Genomic DNA, 20,262 nt, shown 5'->3' with positions numbered 1-20,262 from the left:
ACATTGTGAACACAGCACGTCCAGATGAGAAAGCTATAATGACCTATGTGTCCAGTTTCTACCATGCGTTTTCTGGAGCCCAGAAGGTACACCACGACCACGAGCCCGAACCCTTCGCCAGATCCTCTTTAGCATGGCTTTTTCCACCAGTACTAGAATAACCTGGTGAAGGCACGCGCGTGTGTCTTAACCCTTTTTCATCTGGCCTACAACTCCTTTCTCAACAGCGGATTGGCTTTTTCCTCTCACTTTACGGGTTGCCCTGGTTATAACGCAGGATTTCAACCCCCATTTCCCTTTCAATAGGGGAGCCCATAAAATGCATAACCATCCCCTCCTCTCCCAGTGGGGACACACAGGCTTTGGGTTGCTTTGCTTCACCGCTGTCTCTTTCTCTCTCTTTTTTCGCTGGCATTGCTATAGATATCGTGGGCACTCTGCGGCCGGATGAGAAGGCTATTATGACCTACGTCTCCTGTTTCTATCACGCCTTCTCAGGTGCTCAGAAGGTGAGAAACCTTTGACCCCTGACTACTGGCCCTGAAACTCTTAAGGTGCATTCATACCTGGTTTGTTTGAGACAGTTTTCTCGTTTTGGTTCGTGATATTTTGCTCAAAAACGAATGTGAACAGCAAATGTTCCCCAATATTAGCCAGCTGTTCTAGCATCATTGGTTGATAGTGTCATATTAAAATAGCTACTTCAAAATTCTTGTAGTTGCTCTCTTTACAAGAATGTACACAAACAAAACCAAGTTGGATGAAGACCATTTTTATTCTTTCTGGTCTTCCCACTTCATTGCTTGGCATATGGCATTGAATTGTTCTGGATTAGATACATCAAACAAACGGCAGATGGACGCCATGTTTCAATGATCCATTTTATGCCAGTGCATGCATACTTTGAGTCTAAAATGTAGTCTTAAATGAAGAAGAAATCCAATCGGCACTTAAAGAAATGTCAGATTTATAGCCAATCGATCCTTTGAAATCCTTTGAATTGAAACCTGCGCCAAAAAACAATCCAATTAAACCAGGTGTGAAAGAGTCTTGAGTTGAGGCCACTTGCCAGTTTTGATTCATCACAGCTTTGGTCTTCACTATACCCAAACCATTGCCATCACCCCTTTCTATATATGCATTTATTTCTAATGGTTCTTCTGCTATCATTAATACTCTCAATGGGTTAACTGGTCTTTTATAACCTTCTTGGTGAATTTCATCGTTTGATGTTTCATATTTGCACTCAGTGATAAAGATTGTGATACAGTTGAGGACAATGTTGAGTGTAAATATGAAAATAACTACAATGCAATTGACTATAGTGAATTTCACTAAGTCTACTTTTAAAACACTGAGGTTGTTGCTTTGATTCTTAGATGTATTAAGGTTATTTGTAATGTTAAGCCCACCTTTACATTAGACGGTACTTTTCTATAATGTTTTGGTGCTGCATATGCTACAGTAGACATGTGAATCTACTCATTTATTTTTCCATGTGAAGTGAAGCTAGAAACGTCTCATCATAATTGTTTAAATGTGCTTTAGCCTTTTACACAAGCGTTTTGAACACTTTCTGTGTTTCAGTGTTAGTTAATGCTGTAGAGAACCATGAAGAGATCCTCCAGCGGTGGTATAAAAATTGAGAATGCAAATTTGATTTTCCAAATAGCATGTAAATTTTGCAGCTGGACTACACGTTTTCAAAACTAACCAATTTTGGTGTTTGCATGGAATTAGTATAATACGTAGTTAGCTTCCAAGTGAAGTGTGTAATGTTGATGTTTAACTTCATATTTATTTAATTTGGCTAGTTTTTACGCATGGTACTGTATGTATAGCACATTAACTTACAACACTTGGAGTTTTGTGTCATTGTGTGCTCAAAACATCATTTGCGTGTGTTTGAATGTAATTTTAAGCCACCTTTTGCTAAACCCACCAAACCAAAAACCATTAAATATTTGATCGTTTGTTTTCTCCGTGTAAACTAAAGCAGCATCTTGACATTTACAGCTCTAAAAACAGATTTTTCATACTTCTTAACTGAAGTGTACTGTGTATACTGTATCATACTACTTTAAACATATGGTATACACTACTGTATGTATTTGTGTAGTAAACAGTATGCTGTTTTTGTTTTGTGAATATTTGGGAAATTGTGCTATTCTATAGAAAGATGTCTGATGTAATATTGTTGTAACTGTCCTGTTCTGTGATAGGCTGAGACAGCAGCCAATCGTATCTGTAAGGTATTGGCAGTCAATCAGGAGAATGAGCACCTGATGGAGGACTATGAAAAACTGGCCAGCGATGTGAGTCTAAATTAATTTAAGTTTGCTGTTTGTGTGTTATTTAAGTTATGAACATGGCTAATTGAGCATCTATAAACCTATTTCTACACAAACTAACTAGAGTGTTTTACAATGTTAAAAAAGGGGACAATGTTTCCTATTGAACCTCTAGTCATTTACTCTTACTTTCTTGCTGCATGCTTTTTATCCCTATAGCTGTTGGAGTGGATTCGTAGGACAATCCCATGGTTGGAAAATCGTGCTCCAGAGAAAACCATGGCAGAAATGCAGCAGAAATTGGAAGATTTCCGCGATTACCGTCGGGTTCACAAACCACCCAAAGTTCAGGAGAAGTGTCAGCTAGAGATCAACTTCAACACGTTGCAGACCAAACTCCGTCTGAGCAACCGACCAGCCTTTATGCCGTCTGAGGGACGCATGGTGTCGGTAAGAAACGTGTATAATACATGCACAATTCAGTTTATAATAATGAGTCAAAAAATACCTTTTGCTGTGTCAAAAGATTAAAGGCTGTGCCTTTGCTTAGATTAAAACTTATGACACAAACTCGTCTAATAAAACAGTTTAATATTAATTGTTGTTGGGTTTCAGATTGAAACCATTGGCTCAATCCTGAAAGGCATTTGGCTGATAAGTATTCTTTCTCTTTAGGATATTAATGGTGCATGGCATAAACTGGAAGGGGCAGAGAAAGGCTATGAGGAGTGGCTACTGAATGAGATCCGTCGTTTGGAAAGGCTTGACCATCTTGCAGAAAAGTTCCGTCAGAAAGCAGCCATCCATGAGAGCTGGACAGATGGTATGGATACAGAAACTACACTTGAACTTGCTGATGCTTCTGTCAATTATTCACACCAATTGCTTTCAATAGACAGTGAGAGGCTCCTCCTCCGTAACTCTTTCCGTCATTTCTGGATATATATATTGACGAATGCAGAGCCTTGTCAGCTAAGCAGAAGTCTTAAACATCAGGCTTGTGATCTGAAAACTAGATGGATCTAAATAGATCTGTTTGTTTGTGTGTGTGTAGGTAAGGAGGCCATGCTAACACAGAAGGATTATGAGACCGCAACGCTGTCTGAGATCAAAGCTCTCCTGAAGAAGCATGAGGCTTTCGAAAGTGACCTTGCTGCCCACCAGGACCGAGTGGAGCAGATTGCCGCCATTGCACAAGAACTCAAGTGAGAAAACAACAAAAATAGTAGGGGATGAAAGTTGGGAAAGTTTAATGTTAGTGATAGTGTTTAAACTGTTTCTGTGTTATAGTGAGCTGGACTACTACGACTCCCCAAGCGTTAATGCACGCTGTCAGAAGATCTGCGAGCAATGGGATGCTCTGGGTTCCCTCACACAGAACCGCAGAGAGTCTCTTGAGGTACACATGCTTTCTTGGAGAGACACTTTCTGGCATATTTATACATTTTATCATGCTGACTGTGTGTATCTGATCTGCAGAGAACAGAGAAACAGCTGGAGTCTATTGATGAACTCTACCTGGAGTACGCCAAGAGAGCAGCGCCATTCAACAACTGGATGGAGGGAGCCATGGAGGACCTTCAGGACATGTTCATTGTACACAACATAGAGGAGATCCAGGTACTGTAACATGTTTTGTATTCATAATATTTCTTTAGAAAGAAATTACTTGCTCCACCTCTAAAAGGGTGTTCCTTTTTGTTTCATTGCTGGTATCTTTGAATAGTCCATTTCAGATCAAGCTAAAGGGAATAATACAATGCTGGATGTGAGAATCCTTTCCCTAACTACTTTTTCACCTTTTATCTTTATGTAGGGACTGATAACTGCTCATGAGCAGTTCAAATCAACTCTTCCAGAGGCAAATAAAGAGCGGGAGTCTATCCAGGCCATCCAGGCTGAAGTTCAGAAAATCGCACAGTACAATGGCATCAAACTGGCTGGAAACAATCCTTACACATCCATCACCCCTCAGAGCATTGATAAGAAGTGGGAGAAGGTTAGATATTTTTGTATCGGTGAATAAGAAATTTGTCGCATCAAGATCTATGGGTGTAGTTTTAGTATCAGTTGAGATTGGAAGGATTGACGTTATCTCCCATCTATGTGCAGGTGCAGCAACTGGTTCCACAGCGTGATCAGGCTCTTCAGGAAGAACTCGCACGTCAGCAGTCTAATGACCATCTCAGACGCCAGTTTGCCAACCAGGCCAACATGATTGGACCATGGATCCAAAATAAGATGGAGGTATAGTCACCTCCATTTCTGTATTTTTGTGTATTATTTCTTTGGTCTTCTCTCTTGTTGAAGAAGAAAAATACTGAATGATTCATCTGTGTCTCCGTGAAATGATGTTTGTAGGAGATTGGGCGGATATCAATTGAGATGAATGGAACGCTGGAAGATCAGCTGACCCACCTTCGTCAGTATGAGCAGAGCATCATTGAATACAAACCCAACATCGACCAACTGGAAGGAGACCATCAGCTCATTCAGGAAGCACTTATATTTGACAACAAATACACTTCTTACACTATGGAGGTATGCATGTGCAAATATTTAAATCAATCATGTATGCTGTGTTTCTCTGTTGGTGTTAGGCTTGTTTGGCCATTCACACCAGTCTAGTTTCTTGATCGTTAATCCATTGCCTTTTTCTTCTATAAAGCACCTTCGTGTTGGTTGGGAGCAACTCCTGACCACAATTGCCCGCACCATTAATGAGATCGAGAACCAGATTCTGACTCGTGATGCTAAAGGCATTAGCCAGGAGCAGCTGCACGAGTACCGCACGTCTTTCAATCACTTCGACAAGGTCAGGAACTCCTTTGCATGTTTGTCAGTGTGTGAGATGGACTTAGTTACTAAATTAAGGTTAAAGAATAAGTATTTATTAGACGGTGAATGTTAATCAAGGTCAGTGTATTAAAGGCATAGCTCACTCCAAAACAACAACAAAAAATAAGTTTTCAATGAAAGCATTGTACTGTGGAACGAAAGCAACTTGCCATGTCAGGACTGGTTATGAGACACAAAAACCTATCGCGTTTGTGCATCACTGATGTCAAACCTGACAAGATGCGTCTTTATTCTCCATGACTGTAAATGAGAATTGAGAGGCTAACATTTTGTTTTCTACAGAACAAAGAAAGTCATACGTTTTGAAATAAGATGGTGATCATTTTTGAGTGAAATATCCCTTTAATATGCATAGGGCTTGTGTTTATGCAACTCTGTTAGCAAAAAGATCTTAGCACCAGGCCATTGAAAATGCACATGACATAGCAGAGGATTACAGTGTCCATATAAAGAAGAATATGGAAGGTTTAGTATATGCTGCTTATGTCAAGGCTGTGTTTAATTTCAGGGTGATTGATTGCATGATAAAAATAGACCTCAGTTTAAAGTTTTGGTTGGACTTGTTTTAATATATGCTCCATTTTCTCCACTCATTCTGGCACTAATGGGAGGGAAAACATCTGAAATATACTGTGCGTCAAACACCTCTGACCTGAATTGTGCCACCTGTAGCCAATATGTAAATATAGTCTAGTGGATTTTAAGTAATGAGGGTTTTTTATGCTAGAGTGGAGACATTTAGCCAAGGTAAAGGAGAAAACTGATATAGTGCTTTCATAATGGCTCTCTAATATCACAAGCTGAATGTTCTGTCTGACATTCATGAGAATTGGGTCACTCACATGTCACTGTATGTTTTCATTAGTCATGTGATTTGTTTACCATTGGCCATGTGTCTGACATCCACAATGTTTTGTCTCCATCTTTTTTTTGTCATGCCACTGCCTTCATCCCACACATGCTGTCATTGTGAATCGGTATCATCAATCCTCATCTGCATGTTCTGATTGTTCCATCCACTGTGGCCCCTTGCGCGATTGGCTACCACAGGACCACAGTGGTGTCTTACAGGCTGAGGAGTTCAAGGCTTGTTTGATCAGTCTGGGTTACGACGTAGAAACCGACAAACAGGTATGAGCACAGCAAGAGAAGGAGTTCTGATTGCTGCCATCTGTGTGTGTATTTGCGCCACGCCACTCATTTATTCCATCACTCACTAACTCCCTCACTCACCTGTTGTGCTGCTGCTTGAAAAGATGCCCTCTGTAGGTCAGCTAAGGTCTTTGCTTTTATTTAATTTTTAATGTTTCTCACTGCTTCCTCTTTGTTTTCTTCTGTTTTCTTTTTTTTTTACCTGTCCTTGCCATCTTTTACCACCTTACCCATCTACAAACTCACTCTGATTCCTCCATCAAACCCTCTGTTACCTTTGCGTTTGTTTGCGTACATCCTCTTCATCTCCCCAAATCCTCTGCTTTCCACATGCTTCCTTTCTGTTTCTTTTCTCATCCTTCCCTTTGCGAACTGTAGAAGCGCACGGGGATAATGGACAGCGACGATTTCCGCGCTCTGCTCATTTCCACTGGGAACAGCCTGGTACTGCTATCTCCTTTCTCAATCTCAGTTTCTCCTGAAGTCCTGCTTTTGCTTGCTGTTAAAAATGTATCTGTTTTGTCTGGTATCATTGGTTACTTTTTATGTTTTACCTATATTTTAAGTTAAGTTCTCTTAAGTGATAATTGAATAGATTCTAATAGACCAAGGCTGATGTAATATTTAGCTTGACACAAATGAAAATGGGGACAAAGTCAGTGTTCAATGGGTTGTACTGCTATATGCTTTGGTGTTAAAAATTCAGGTGACAACACAAAAGTCGTCTTAAATTGCATTGAACCGACTGTACTTCTATGTCTCACAGCTTCTTTGTCATTTGCTTCAAATTAAAGACTGTCTAAAAATGTTACTTAAGGTCAGGACTCTCAACCAGGAGAGTTTATCTGGGTTAATCTCTAGCCTCTGTTCCTCAGGGTGAAGCTGAATTTGCTCGTATTATGGGCATTGTTGACCCCAACAACAGTGGAGCAGTGACCTTCCAGGCCTTCATCGACTTCATGTCAAGGGAAACAACCGACACAGACACCGCAGACCAGGTCATCGCCTCATTTAAGATCCTAGCCGGAGACAAGGTAAGAATGTCAGGGTGTCCAAAGTTTTCGTTGTATGAGACTTCAACCTATCTAACCCCGTCTCCTCTTCTTTTCAGAACTACATCACAGCTGAGGAGTTGAGGCGTGAGCTTCCTCCTGACCAGGCGGAGTATTGCATTGCCCGCATGGCACCGTACGCCGGCCCTGACGCAGTGCCGGGTGCTCTTGACTACATGTCCTTCTCCACCGCCCTGTACGGGGAGAGCGACCTCTAAGCACCAACTCCAGAACTCCAGAGCAGCTCTCTCTCCTGCATTAGTGCTGATCTTCCCACAGACTAGATAGATGAGAGCGCCGGATAGAGCCGCATCTGTCTTTCTCTCAACCATCCAGTCCTTAAAGAGATCAGTGCTCCTGAGGAAGATATTTAAGAGTGTTGGAAACGGGACTTCATAGCACACCTGATGGGGAGGGGGGGGATAGATGTTTGGGGGAAGGGGGTTACCATGGCATTATGGGAAGAGCGAATAACTGTTGATGAAGCTTGCCACGCATTGAGGGATGACCTTTTGATTCTGTGTGTAAAACATGTCAGTCATGGAGAGCTTAAGGAAAGTTGTAGGATAGAAGGAAAGAAGTTTAAGATGCAGGTTCAGTGTCAAGGGAAGAGAGGTTGTGTGGCTTTGGACTGTAGCTACAGCTCAGGTTCTTTAATCTTCTTCCGTTTCCTCTTAAAATCACAATGTATAAATTGAAAGGACTGAATTTTTTTTTTCTAGCTTTTAAGTGATTTCTCACCAGCAGTAACCTGTAAAGACAGTTAATGTTGAGCCTTTGGGTTAATTAAATGAGAAAAATATGAATTAAAACTATTAGTTTGTTCTGGAATGGAACTAAAAAGAGCTTAAAGAATCCGCTTTGGTTTCAGTCCATTCCTAGACACTTAACCTGCACCCTCTACCCCGGTGGGGAGGGCACAAGCTTTTTCAGTTAACATGCTATTTTTCTTTGTTTTAATTTTGTTGTTTTCTTGCTAGAGTTGGTGGGGTGGGAGGTTTGGTTTGGGGTTGGAATATGTTATTTGGCATATAGTGAGGCTGTATATTGTAGGAAAATGGACAGAATGACTCAACAAGTGTATTGTTAGGGAATTTGTGACATGCCCTCTTAACCCATTTTGCTGGATCGATGGAACTCTTTAAAAATCTAACCTCAGCTTATTCCTCCCATTTTATTTCTCTCCTCTCCAGCAATTTTGAGTTGGTGGGATTCTACGCTGTACATACTTATTTTCCAGTACACAGAATTGCCGGAATACCATGGGGCAGTCACACAGCACTTCAGGTCATAAGCAAAGATTATAAAATGAGCAGTTTCACCCCTGCGAAGTACTGTAAGCAGGTTTGAGTAGCTACAGGTCTGTGTTTCTTTTTGAGGGGTTGAAGAATCAATCCACAAAAAATACCCAGTCCCTTCCCCCAATTAACTATACAGCGTTCTCTTATTGACTCCCAGACTCAAATAGACATGTTCCTTAAGGATTTATTAACTGTAACTAATGTCCATCTGGCATCCATCTCTAATTGTTTTTCAAATATTACTGAATGTCCATGTAAGAGCTTCAGTGGTGATGTGACCAGCATAGCCTTGTAGTGACCCCTCCACTAGAGCCTATGACCACACAGCTGCTGAATCAACAGTCGAAAGGAGAATTATATATAGTCAGAAATAAGTACAAATGTGCCTGGTAGTTGCAGGTTGCTCTTTCTCCCACTCATTTTTTCTTTTCTTTTGTTGTACACTAGTTTTTCTCTTTCTACAGGGAGGGGCAGGGACCCAATTTACAGCTCTGGAGGTTGAGGGGAAGGAGTGGTAGAGCTGAAGTCTTAATGAACATTCCATTATGTCTTAATTAAAATTAAATTACTGTTTAAAAAAATCTATGCAATCATGTATCCAATACAAACCACGCTCTCTGTAAGGAATGGCGGGGGTGATTTGCAATCGAAAGTGTTGAATTCAAGTGAGAACAAATTAAGGGTAGAGGGAGGGAATAGGGTTGGGTCGAGGGCTTCAGAAGATTTGAACAGACTTGGAACAAAAGCCTGCTCTTACATCTGCAAAGTTGAATAAAAGCATTTGGAATTCTGATTTTTTTTTCTTTTGTACTCTTTAATATCAAACGTTATCTGCTGTACTGGAAATTTGCAAAACTGCTTTCTGTCTCAGATGAAAAGTGAATTTCACATGCACACATAAAGTTTCCTTATAAAATATTACCACTTTGAATTATTTGTCTGTGTCCCTGCTTGCTTGAGATTTCCTCCCACTAAAGCTTACATTTTCGACTTGACTGATAAATTATAGCGCGTTCTAGCTTCAACAGGCTGCAAGTTCTATCAACAACATTGGTGACAAAACATCTTTTACACTATGGTTGATCCTTGCAGTGACCGACAGGGTTGGTGTATTACCGTAACTGTTTCTCCCTCATAAAAGAAAACGAATTTTCTGTAGTAATCTGCATTATGCCTCAAATGTGGATGGAGCTTAATTTGTAGGGTAGCCTAAACATTATTTTAAGAAAGCTCTAAATACTGTATGCGCTATGAATAAACTTTTATAAAATTAAAACAGCCACTCTGTTACATAATTTATGGACTCAAAGAATAGCCTACAACCAATAGAGAGCTAACTTACCATCCTCCTTGCCGTCCTGAGGAGGAGTTCCTGTGTGAAAATGTGAAGTCGGTACAGTAGTATGTGTCCAGCTCTTCAAATAACATGAGTGAAAGAAGATGTAACGGTTTTAATGTGTTAAAGCTTATATTATTTTCTTTTTTATCATCTGTCTGTTTGTTTGTCGGCGTAGAAAAAAACTTAGGATTGAGAGCGAACCGTCAGGCTGTTATGACGACCTGAGTAAGCGCGGGATTTTTCTGCTTTCTTCCACCTCTTTATCCTGGCCGTTACTCTGGCGAGGACGCGCGCCTTGTGTTTAAATTCACACGCAGGCGGGAAGAGCGCGACCGATCGTAGAACGTGGGCTGTTGTGGCGGGAATCATGCTGGCGTTGACGTTCACCTGCCGCGTACTTCTCATCTTTCTGTTGTCAAATTCGGTAAAGATGACGGACGAAAATCAGGTAAACTCCCGACTGGAGGCGAAAATAATACCTGATTTCAGCTTGCATGTGTAAAATGTATAGTTGTGATACATTTTTATAGATGCAAGCTGATTTTTGAGAAATTGCTGAAAAAGTAAGATTAACAGAAAAGCTTTTACATTTAGTAATTGTTGCAGAAAATTAAAGAATTAAATTATGTGATGTAATGAGGACTTGTCACACTGTTTTAAAATATCAACTCTTAAAAAGTCACAAAGTTGAAATATGTAACATGCCCCATTGAAGTAAAAAGGGTTTGGTGGATTTCTGTGGATAGTATTGCTTTGTGACATACATTTCCATGTCAAAACATAACACCTGTTGACCTGCAAAAATGCCACCTGGAAATGTGAAATGCCTGAGCACAAGCCACATAATTCTGAACAGGCTGAAAGAGTTTTTGTCTGAAAGGTACACAAGAATACAGAATGTTTACTCTTTAAAATAGCTCAATCCTCAAAAGGGTCACATGTTATAGAAGGACAAGCAAATTGGCATTGAATTTAAAATATGCACACCTGTCAGCAAAGTGGCACCACATCTCTCATTCATTACTAAACCAACCACCTGAGGCCACTAAGACTGTATTTATTTTCATTCACAGTTATAAAATTGTTAGACATGCCTCATGTCCACAGTGCTGCCTTGTTCTCCAACAGAGACATGTTTGACTTTACTCGCTCCGGCTGTTTGTTACTGCACTCTTGGCAGGAGTCGGTTTAAGCACAACTGTGTTCATGTCACTTTTAATGTTTCATTTTCTGTTGCGTTTTGAAACTGGACTTTGAAGGTGTGGAAAAGCTTCCACCCTGATGACTTTGGCAAATCAAGATCAAAAATGAAGTATTACTTTAATACCTTGACTGACTCTGTGTGAAATATTAGAATTTATCATATTTGACCTAAAAAGTGGTCCTTCCTTGTTCCTACAACTCTATAACTAATAATCATGCAGTGCAAGACAACAACAATTAGGGGAAATAGACATTTTAATTAACCAATGTATATAAAATATAAATCTGATGGGTCATATAGGGTCTTGCCCTTTTATACATAAATTATTACACTGTGTGTAATATGTAGTGATATTTAATAAATATTATTTTTATTGCGGCATGTTGTGTAATATATTTTCTTTTAAAAAAACTGCTGAAGGTTTTCATGGTTTCTCAGTAATGATTTTGTGTTATACTGTATATTATAGAATATATCTGTTCACACTCATCAGAGCTGGAGATGTTACCACAGATGTCTGGTGTTGCGAACATTTGCAAGTCATTTTGCAAGCTCTCTCTCTCTCTCTCTCTCTCTCTTTCTCTCTCTCTCTCTCTCTCTCTCTCTCTCTCTCTCTCTCTCTCTCTCTCTCTCTCTCTCTCTCTCTCTCTCTCGGGCTTCATTAATGAACAGACTGCTCTATTCATGGATTCAGTAAACACTGCCACAGATGTTTAGGATATTCATGGTTAAATGGAATCTCTGCTATTGTTTTGCAACTGTTTTGCCTTTTCCCCACATTACATCTCTATGTTCAGTGCAAAAAAATAAAAATAAAAAATGTAATCTGTCATAGAAAGATTGTTACTGCTGTAATTGAAACAAAAAATTTAGATTGAGATTGCTTTTTTAACCAAACTTTTATTTTCCTTCTCTAATTGAATTACATCAGAAGATATAAAATCCAAATGCAGGATAATTAAATTTCTTAATATTTGGGGCTATTAAAAATATAAATGTGCACTCTTTTTGCTTGCTTCAAACATGATAATCTGTTCTTTGAGGGAGTGCAAAAATCTAAATCTTTCACTAGTCTGTCTAAAGTGTCTTGCATCACCTTACGCATCATGGGACCTCCAGCGTTTTTCACGACAGTAGACGGCTGTTCCTCGGCCAGACACCATGTTTCCCTTTTTTCTGCCTATTTTGAGAGCTTTTACACAGACTAGCCTTTCACATTCAGCCATTCCCCCTCCCATTCTCTAATTATAGTTGCTGGTGTTGGACAAGCAGTGGCCTCGAGTGTGTGTGCTGGACTGTGCTAGAGGGCGCCGTCAAGCAGTGTGTGGCAGCAACGGACGAATGTATAAATCTCTGTGCTCTTTTCAACGTGCCCAGTGCATTAACAGCCAGCTGAGGATGGACACACTGTCGACATGCACAGGTAAAGCACCACAGAGTTTCTGCTCTCAGTGGACGATGTCTTGAAAGTGTTCTGTGTTTGTCAGCAGACGTGTTGAGCTCTAAATGTCAGCTGGCTCGTTCTCAAGCTCTGCGGGCCAGTGCTCGTTCCGATTCCTTGGCCATCTTTATCCCAATATGCAAAGCCGACGGAACCTATGCAGAGGTATTGTGATGCTAAAGTCCAACAACTAAATTCAGAGTTGATATTCATAACTGCATTCATAATCTCAGAAGAAACGTAAGTGATTGGTTCATTTGGAGGCTCATTTTTCCAATCAGTTTCCATCCCCTGCATGACCTCTCGTGACCTTTGACCTGTAGGTGCAGTGTCACACTCAGACAGGTTTTTGCTGGTGCTCCAGCGCTGATGGGATACCTGTGAGCGGAAGCTCTGTCCTACACCTGCGGCCCAACTGCACTGGTGAGTTCTGTGTGTGAGACGCATGAACTAGTGAGACAGAACACTGTTATTTTGGTATCATTAGTTTTATGTGAATTTTGGGATATCCCATCAAAAAACACAGGATGGAAGTGCCAAGATATGCATAAATTCAAAAAATGTGCGTTAAAAAAACGTATGCGCTCAATTGAGTCGGTTTATGTTTATATCTGATTAGAAGATGTGCAATAAACTACGATGGAAGCACAATTAGTTAGTAAAAATGTTTTGTGTATTTGTCATTTTTATAGTTTTTGTACTTTTATAGTATGGTGGCGCATTGCTGCCACATTAGATTTTTTTCCACTCAATTATGTCGTAATAACGAGATGCTATATCATTAAAATTACATATTTTCTTGTAATAATGACATTTTCCTCATTAAAACAACATATTTTTCTCATTAAAACAATACATTTTCTTATTAAAACAACATATTTTCTCATAATAGCGACATTTTCCTCATTAAAACAACATATTTTCTCATAATAATAAAATAATAGCGAAATATGACGATAAAATGACATTTTCTCGTAATAACTAAATGTTGTTTTTCTTGTTAAAAGTAATATTTTCTTGTAATAACAAGATATGTCGTTAAAATATTATTACAAGAATATGTTTTAATGATAAAAATATGTTGTTTTAACAACATATCTCGTTATTAGACCATAATTGTGTGGAAAAATAATATGTATTTTAGTACCTTGGCAAATAGCTGAAACAAAATAAGTTTATTTCAGTTAATGTTTTTTTAATTTCATGATGGTTTTAGCTAACAATAATAACTCTGATACAGACACTGCGAATTGGGCTTTGTTTAGAATTTTGGGGTGAAAACATCTCTAGAAACCTCAGAGAACTGCGAGTTTTATATGGTTAAGCATCACTCACATTTTCTTCACAAAACCTAAAGCAATCTGTTTTTCACTATATCTGTGTTGAAGGTCAGATGTCAGATATTGCTCAGGAAACCGATGTGGAATTAGCACAAGCGAGTGAGAGAACACACATACACAAATACTGCAGTATAATGAAATAAAGGTGACATACCTGACATGTTCCTCTCTGGGTTTAGAGCGAGGTGTTCCTGATCCTGATCCACGCTTTGTGCCGACGACTGCAGGTGACTTCACTGCATTTATACTCAAGACTTATATCAAAATCTTATATTTGAAGTCTTTTGCATGAATTTTGTGATCATTAAAGCTCAAATACAAGCAAATATTTTTATGGAAGGTAATGCGTTACATTTCTTTTGCATTACTTTTTCTCATAATTTTAAGGGGATTTTTATTTTATTTTTTAAATCTGTTTTGGGCAAATGTAAAGGCCCTTTACCATTGATAAACAATAAAGATGTTACCATTGAGATACCATCTGACTTTAAATACAGGAGCCACCGTGCCTCCATTTTGGGTGACAATCCTATTGAACTCTGACCCGAATGGAAAGCGTCCGGTCAGACGACCCACAGGTGAGAAGGAGAGATGATCAAGGCTTCATTTGAGTGTTTTGAAGAGTGAACTTGTTCAGTTTCTTACTGTGTATTCCTGTAGACTCTCTAAAGAACTGTGAACACGAGAGAATGTCTTTGCTCGCTGAAGCGGACATTCAGGGGTCAGATGAGCGATTTATCCCAGAATGCAGTGCAGATGGGCGGTACAAATCCGTTCAGTGCCACAGCGACACGGGATACTGCTGGTGTGTGAGAGTGGACTCGGGACGGCCCATCCCGGGCACTTCTGACAGGTTGGGAGTTTGTGTGTATGTGTACAGATTACATTGTGTATATGTGTAATATGTAATATGTGTACATATTACATTGTAGGGGACCAGTCAGTGGTCAAGGGGAAATGGGTTAATAAACATACTAAATTATACTTTTTTGAAAATGTAAAAATGCAGAACGTTTTGTGTGATGGGTAAGTTTAGGGGTAGGGTTAGTGTAAGGGAATAGAATATACAGTTTGTACAGTATAAACACCATTACGTCTATGGAGAGTCCCCACAAAGATAGTGAACTTGTGTGTGTGTGGGTGTGTGTGTGTGTGTGTGTGTGTGTATAAGTCAGTGTAGAAAACTGAAAATGATTATTTTCTCTGTACAGGAACCAGCTGCCTGACTGCAGCTCTCAGGAAACAAACACAATCATCATCAACAACAGCTACACAGAGACACCTCTCTCAGGTCAGATCTAAGCATATATTAGATAAATTGCAAGCAGAATGGAAAGATACATTTTAAATAAATACCTTCTCTTTTAAAGTGCCCCTATTCTGCTACTTTAAAGGTTGCTAATTTTGTTTTGGAGTCTTCTACAATAAGTTTACATGCATCCAAGGTTAAAAAAATCAGCTCTTTTCTGGTTCAATAAAGGATTTTCTCTCTAAACCCCTCTGTAATGAGGTTTGTTGTTCAGGGAAGAAGGAGGCGGGAACCGTCGAACGTTCAACACACTTTAATACAAAATATACACAAAACGATAGTAAAAGCTGCAGCCACTCACAGACGACTGCCGCACACACATAAACAAAACATAACATAAAAGTCCAGGCCTGGTCCTCTCTCATCCTTCACTGTCGTCGCTCCTCCTTTTATGCTTCCGTAGCTCCTCCGTGAGAGATCCAAGGCTTGCAGATGACGCTCATTATCAATCTCGCTCCGTTCTCACGGCTCTCGGCCCCGCCCTGCTTGCCACACTCTCCTTCCTGATTGCTTCCTCTGCTCTGATTGGTCAGATTGCCCAGTCTGTTGTGATTGTTCGACCACTTACAGCGCGTGTTGGATACCAAACACCATTACCATATCTGATTTTTCAGCTCTTCCTCAGTGCTTGATACACAGTGATACGAACAGTAAATCGTATCAATTCCAGCGCAAGTCCTCATCCTTTTAAAGGGCAGCAAAATGGATTTGCTTTTGCAGCTCAAAAAACAGCGTCGTCTTGACATGAACAACACAAGCCAAACTCTTCCAGTCTCAGCTACAACAGTGTTTGAGGGTCAAAGGAGATGCTGTTCACTGACAGCCAATGAAGACCATGGCATTATGCAGATCTGTTACAAACCTATGAAGGTTCGAGCTGGAAGTGAGACTGGAATCACTGACGACTCCTTTCAGCAGTTCAGAATCAATTATTTCTTTTAGGAGACAATGCATTTGTAAGTTTGAAACTTTGCAGACCTTTTACATTCACAAACGGTTATTTTACACACTGCATTAAAGGTGATCTCTGAAAAAGCATTTTAGGGACAGGATCCAGTTGTGTATATGAGGTGTTGTATAGAGGCTATAGTAGACTGACCCATAGGTAAATATTGAAGGGCAATGAACCACCAAAATGTCAATATTGTAGCACTAACTTGTATGGTTTTGGTAAGCCCAATTATTAATATCATTAGACAATTCTTTTTTATCAGCACATTCTTTGAATGATTTATGTTGTAAGATGGACCAAGCAAAACTTTTACCATTTTTATCACAACTACATTTAAATGATCTTTTATAGAGTAGTAGACAACATAGTTTAGACTTTTTTCAAAGATGAATTTTATACATTTACAATTTGTTGTATTGTTTGTTGAATATTGATTTGTATGGCAATAAATTAAAATACAACCAACAGGTCAGATCTTAGTCTATTTGACTCTCTAAAATACATATCACCAATTTAATTTGCAGTATCTGTCTGTTTGTATAGGTTGTTCCAGTGTTCGAAAGACTGACTTTTTGAGGAGTTTAATAGAAGCATTTCAGCAGGAAGTGGAAAGTGTTGCTCCATCTTCTCCTTACAGGTTAGAGACACACACATCGATTACAGTTAGTAGACATAAAGACAAGCAGATATTGAGTTATCAGACACTTCACTTTTAAAACAGTGTTGTTATTGTTGACTAAAACTATTAAAAATCTTTTTTGTTAATTGAAATAAAGCTGAAATATGAATAAAATATTAGATGAAAAACTAACACCTCCAAAATGTAAACGAAAATTGCAAATGTTGCACTTGTAACAAACTGAAAGTTGAAATACTTAAATGACTGAAACTAAAACTGAAATAAATATAAAATAAAGCTAAATCGAAGAAAAAAAAAACTTAAAAAAAAACTAAAATTCACATAGTGTGAAAATGTGAACGACGCTGGGGACAGTTGATGGGCCGACGCTGCATCATCACGAAAGTTTATGCCTTGACAATTTAAATATTCAAGCGCAAGAAGACGCGAAATGAGCTCATTTCGTTACTCGCGCGCTGTGTCTGGAAAGTTTTGTACGCACACATCTGAAGTGTCCAGAAAGTGGGTCTCAGATAGCGTGTGAATACTAAACTGAGCTCTCTTTCATGTCTTGCATTTGAGCGGACAATTTCACACAAAATTGTGCACAAAAATAGCGAATATACTAGTAGACATGTCTTAAGTGAACGTTAACAGTTGAGAAAGTAAACGTATGTGTATCAGTATATTAGATCCGTGCATTCACTCTTAAAGTGACAGCAGCCTAATATTCCTGCTACTGTGTTTTTAATGTTAATCAAACAACAAAAGGACAAAGAAGAAAATCACACTGCTCTTGACTGAATAACTTTTGTAACTTTAATAAGGATTCATTAATAAGGATGTTTAATTCATACAGTGAAGACTATGCAGTGCTATCTTACATTTGATCACTTTATTAAATTTCTGTCGCTGAAAACTACTGTTAGACCTACCTGAAAAACCTGAAAAGCACTGTTTATTTCATTTGCATCTTTGTTATATTGTATTTATTTGTGCTGGTGCTTGTAATTTTATTATTTGTTCTTATTTTATTACGGACTCTCTTATGTTTTACATATAAATTAGTTGGGCTAGTAGTTTTAGAATAGAGAACAGTGAAATTTCAATGGTATCTAAAATTTTGGTGTCATTACGGCCTGTTTTTGCAAAAACAGTTTCATGGCAGGTAAAAAAAAATATTTATGGCAGGTAAATTTTAAGTCACCGGCCATTTTCAGGTGTGGCAAAAAGTTTTAGGCCCTGCATAAGCACATAACAAAATTTCTAAAACTGAAAAAATATAAAATAAAAGCTAATTCAATAGTATATAAATAATACTAAAATTACACTGCTTTAGAGAAATCGCAAAATGTTCATTCATTAATTTATGCATGCATTAATTTGATCTTTCTAATGGTTATCAGTGTATTTCTACATTGTCATTTCTGTGGCGTTGATCCAGAGCTTCCATCATTGACTGATTCTTCTGGTCTTTCAGGACACCCGAGTCCCGTCTTCACGTCCCCACCTCTCCTCCCTCTGTTCACACTCTCCGTCTGTACTTTATGCTGCTGGACACAGATGGTGATGGTGTTCTCAGCGAGCGAGAAGCTCGTCCCTTACGGCTCCTGCTTCGCAGAAGTCTGCGTCCTCGCCGCTGTGCCAAGACATTCATGCAATCCTGTGATCGTAACGCAGACCGTCACCTCAGCTCTCAAGAACTCACTTCCTGTCTTGGCATTTGAGGCCCAAATCCATAAATATTGTGCAGGATGAAGGATCTTTGGAAATGGTTTCAGACATCAGTTTGACCTTCATCTCTCCACAGCTCCTTTGAGTCTGTGACTGCAGCGTTCAATCACTTCACTCTGGGTTTTTGAATCTGTTTCAGCTCTCGCCGGCACTCTGACCTTTTCACTTATGCAAGTCCAAACGCTGTGCCTTTCAAATAAAGGACTCGTTATTGGTTTTGTAAAAATATCCACGGGTGAGCCTTTCTGACCGCTGGAGCTCTCAAGTGTGTGTGAGTGTATCTGAGTGTCTGAGAGTGAGTTTGGACACAGTACAGTACATGAACATTGTAACAATTCAGTATTATGACCAGGGTTACTGTAGTTAACTGAAACTAAAACCATACAAAAATGCTTGAAATAAGATCAATGTTAACTGAAATAAAATTAAATATAGAAAACTTTAACTTGTTTTATTTCAGCTTGTTGCCAATGCAACATTTCACATGTTTGTTTGTTAACTTTTAAAACCACAATGTGGAAACAAAGTGCTGTACAGAAAGAATAAATAAAAGAATGAAAACATAGAACCGATAAAACATATACCACACAACAACAACAAAAAATAACTAAAAATGAATAAAAACTATATATAAAAAAAAAAAAAAAAATGTATACAAATGACAAAAACACATAACAAAATTTCTAAACCTCCAACTAAAATTAAAATGAGAAATGAAAATATAAAAATAAAAACTATAATAGTATAAATGATACTACAATAAAATGTAAATAAATATGACTTAATTTCTTACAGAAATATTTTTTTCATTTAAACGCTGGAAATAACCATATTTTAGGACCTAATACAACGTAATACAAAAGCAACACACAAAAAAACCTACATTCTGATAGAAATCTACATGTTTTTAATAAATTTTTCAAACAAAATAGTTCGCATTTTCACTGATCTCAGATTTTGAACCTCATTTTATGTCAAAGTACTACTTAGTAACAGATTTTGGTAACACTTTATTTTGCAGTGTCATTTTTATACTTTAAGCTACATGTAGTTACTACAGTAATAACTATAAATTATGCATAATTACATGCAACTAACACTAAACCAAACTTATTTCAACCCCTAACCCTAATAAGTACATGTAGTTAATTAATATTACTCAGCTACCTACTTAAATCTATAATCACACTGTAACAACCACACCTTAAAAAATAAAGTGTAACCCAGATCTTTTGTATTAAAGCAAAATAAAGCTGTTTCTCTTGAGTTTCGTGTTTCTTCAGTGCTGACAGGCCTTGAGAAGGTGAAATCTACAGTCAGTCCTTGGATATGAGAGTGAGTGTGAATGGAAGATTCATAATAATGTGGCCCAAACACCCTTGACAGTTGTAAAGAAGGGTTTTAATCCACCTTTATTATACAACAGCAGTCAGATCACACCCCACTGACTCCAGTGTGTTTGTTTCACCTTACGTAGCAATGCGGAAGTATGCTATTTTCTGTAGACTAATTGTGTGGTCACTTCCAAATCTGCTGGTCTGGAAAATAACAAAATGCAGTCAAATAATTAGTGCTACAAACCAGTGTGTTAATGATTACGAATTAAAATAATATGATAACAAATATCAAGCAGCAACAGTTTTTATACAGCTGAAATAAACGGAAGTGG

At 38.5% G+C, this 20,262-nt stretch overlaps 2 protein-coding genes across 3 annotated transcripts in view; both read left to right on the top strand.

Moving 5' to 3' along the window:
• actn4 (actinin, alpha 4) overlaps nt 1-9,586 on the top strand; it is a 49,689-nt gene extending 40,103 nt beyond the window's left edge. Inside the window, exons 8-21 of one of the 2 annotated variants that reach the window (XM_082179960.1) lie at nt 424-509; nt 2,223-2,315; nt 2,511-2,741; nt 2,967-3,114; nt 3,346-3,496; nt 3,582-3,690; nt 3,771-3,911; nt 4,108-4,290; nt 4,404-4,538; nt 4,653-4,832; nt 4,960-5,106; nt 6,201-6,281; nt 7,178-7,336; nt 7,414-9,586. In XM_082179960.1, the coding sequence (XP_082036086.1) occupies nt 424-509; nt 2,223-2,315; nt 2,511-2,741; nt 2,967-3,114; nt 3,346-3,496; nt 3,582-3,690; nt 3,771-3,911; nt 4,108-4,290; nt 4,404-4,538; nt 4,653-4,832; nt 4,960-5,106; nt 6,201-6,281; nt 7,178-7,336; nt 7,414-7,572 (2,003 nt within the window). In that variant the 3' untranslated portion in view covers nt 7,573-9,586. Of the gene's footprint in view, nt 87-423; nt 510-2,222; nt 2,316-2,510; nt 2,742-2,966; nt 3,115-3,345; nt 3,497-3,581; nt 3,691-3,770; nt 3,912-4,107; nt 4,291-4,403; nt 4,539-4,652; nt 4,833-4,959; nt 5,107-6,200; nt 6,282-7,177; nt 7,337-7,413 lie in introns of both variants that reach the window. The other variant, XM_082179959.1, reaches the window with a different exon arrangement.
• A 133-nt stretch (nt 9,587-9,719) lies between these two features.
• LOC309506305 (SPARC-related modular calcium-binding protein 1-like) lies at nt 9,720-19,859 on the top strand. Its single transcript, XM_082180111.1, has 11 exons — nt 9,720-10,442; nt 12,450-12,621; nt 12,689-12,804; nt 12,963-13,062; nt 14,028-14,078; nt 14,159-14,206; nt 14,477-14,557; nt 14,640-14,832; nt 15,191-15,270; nt 16,784-16,877; nt 18,340-19,859. The coding sequence occupies exons 1-11, from the start codon at nt 10,362-10,364 to the stop codon at nt 18,584-18,586; spliced, it is 1,263 nt and encodes a 420-aa protein (XP_082036237.1). The 5' UTR covers nt 9,720-10,361; the 3' UTR covers nt 18,587-19,859.
• The last annotated feature ends 403 nt before the right edge of the window (nt 19,860-20,262 follow it).

This window comes from Leuciscus leuciscus (assembly GCF_965113295.1).
Source record: "Leuciscus leuciscus genome assembly, chromosome: 9".
In the NCBI taxonomy this organism is placed as follows: Eukaryota; Metazoa; Chordata; class Actinopteri; order Cypriniformes; family Leuciscidae; genus Leuciscus; species Leuciscus leuciscus.
This window is presented reverse-complemented; position numbering and strand designations above follow the sequence as displayed.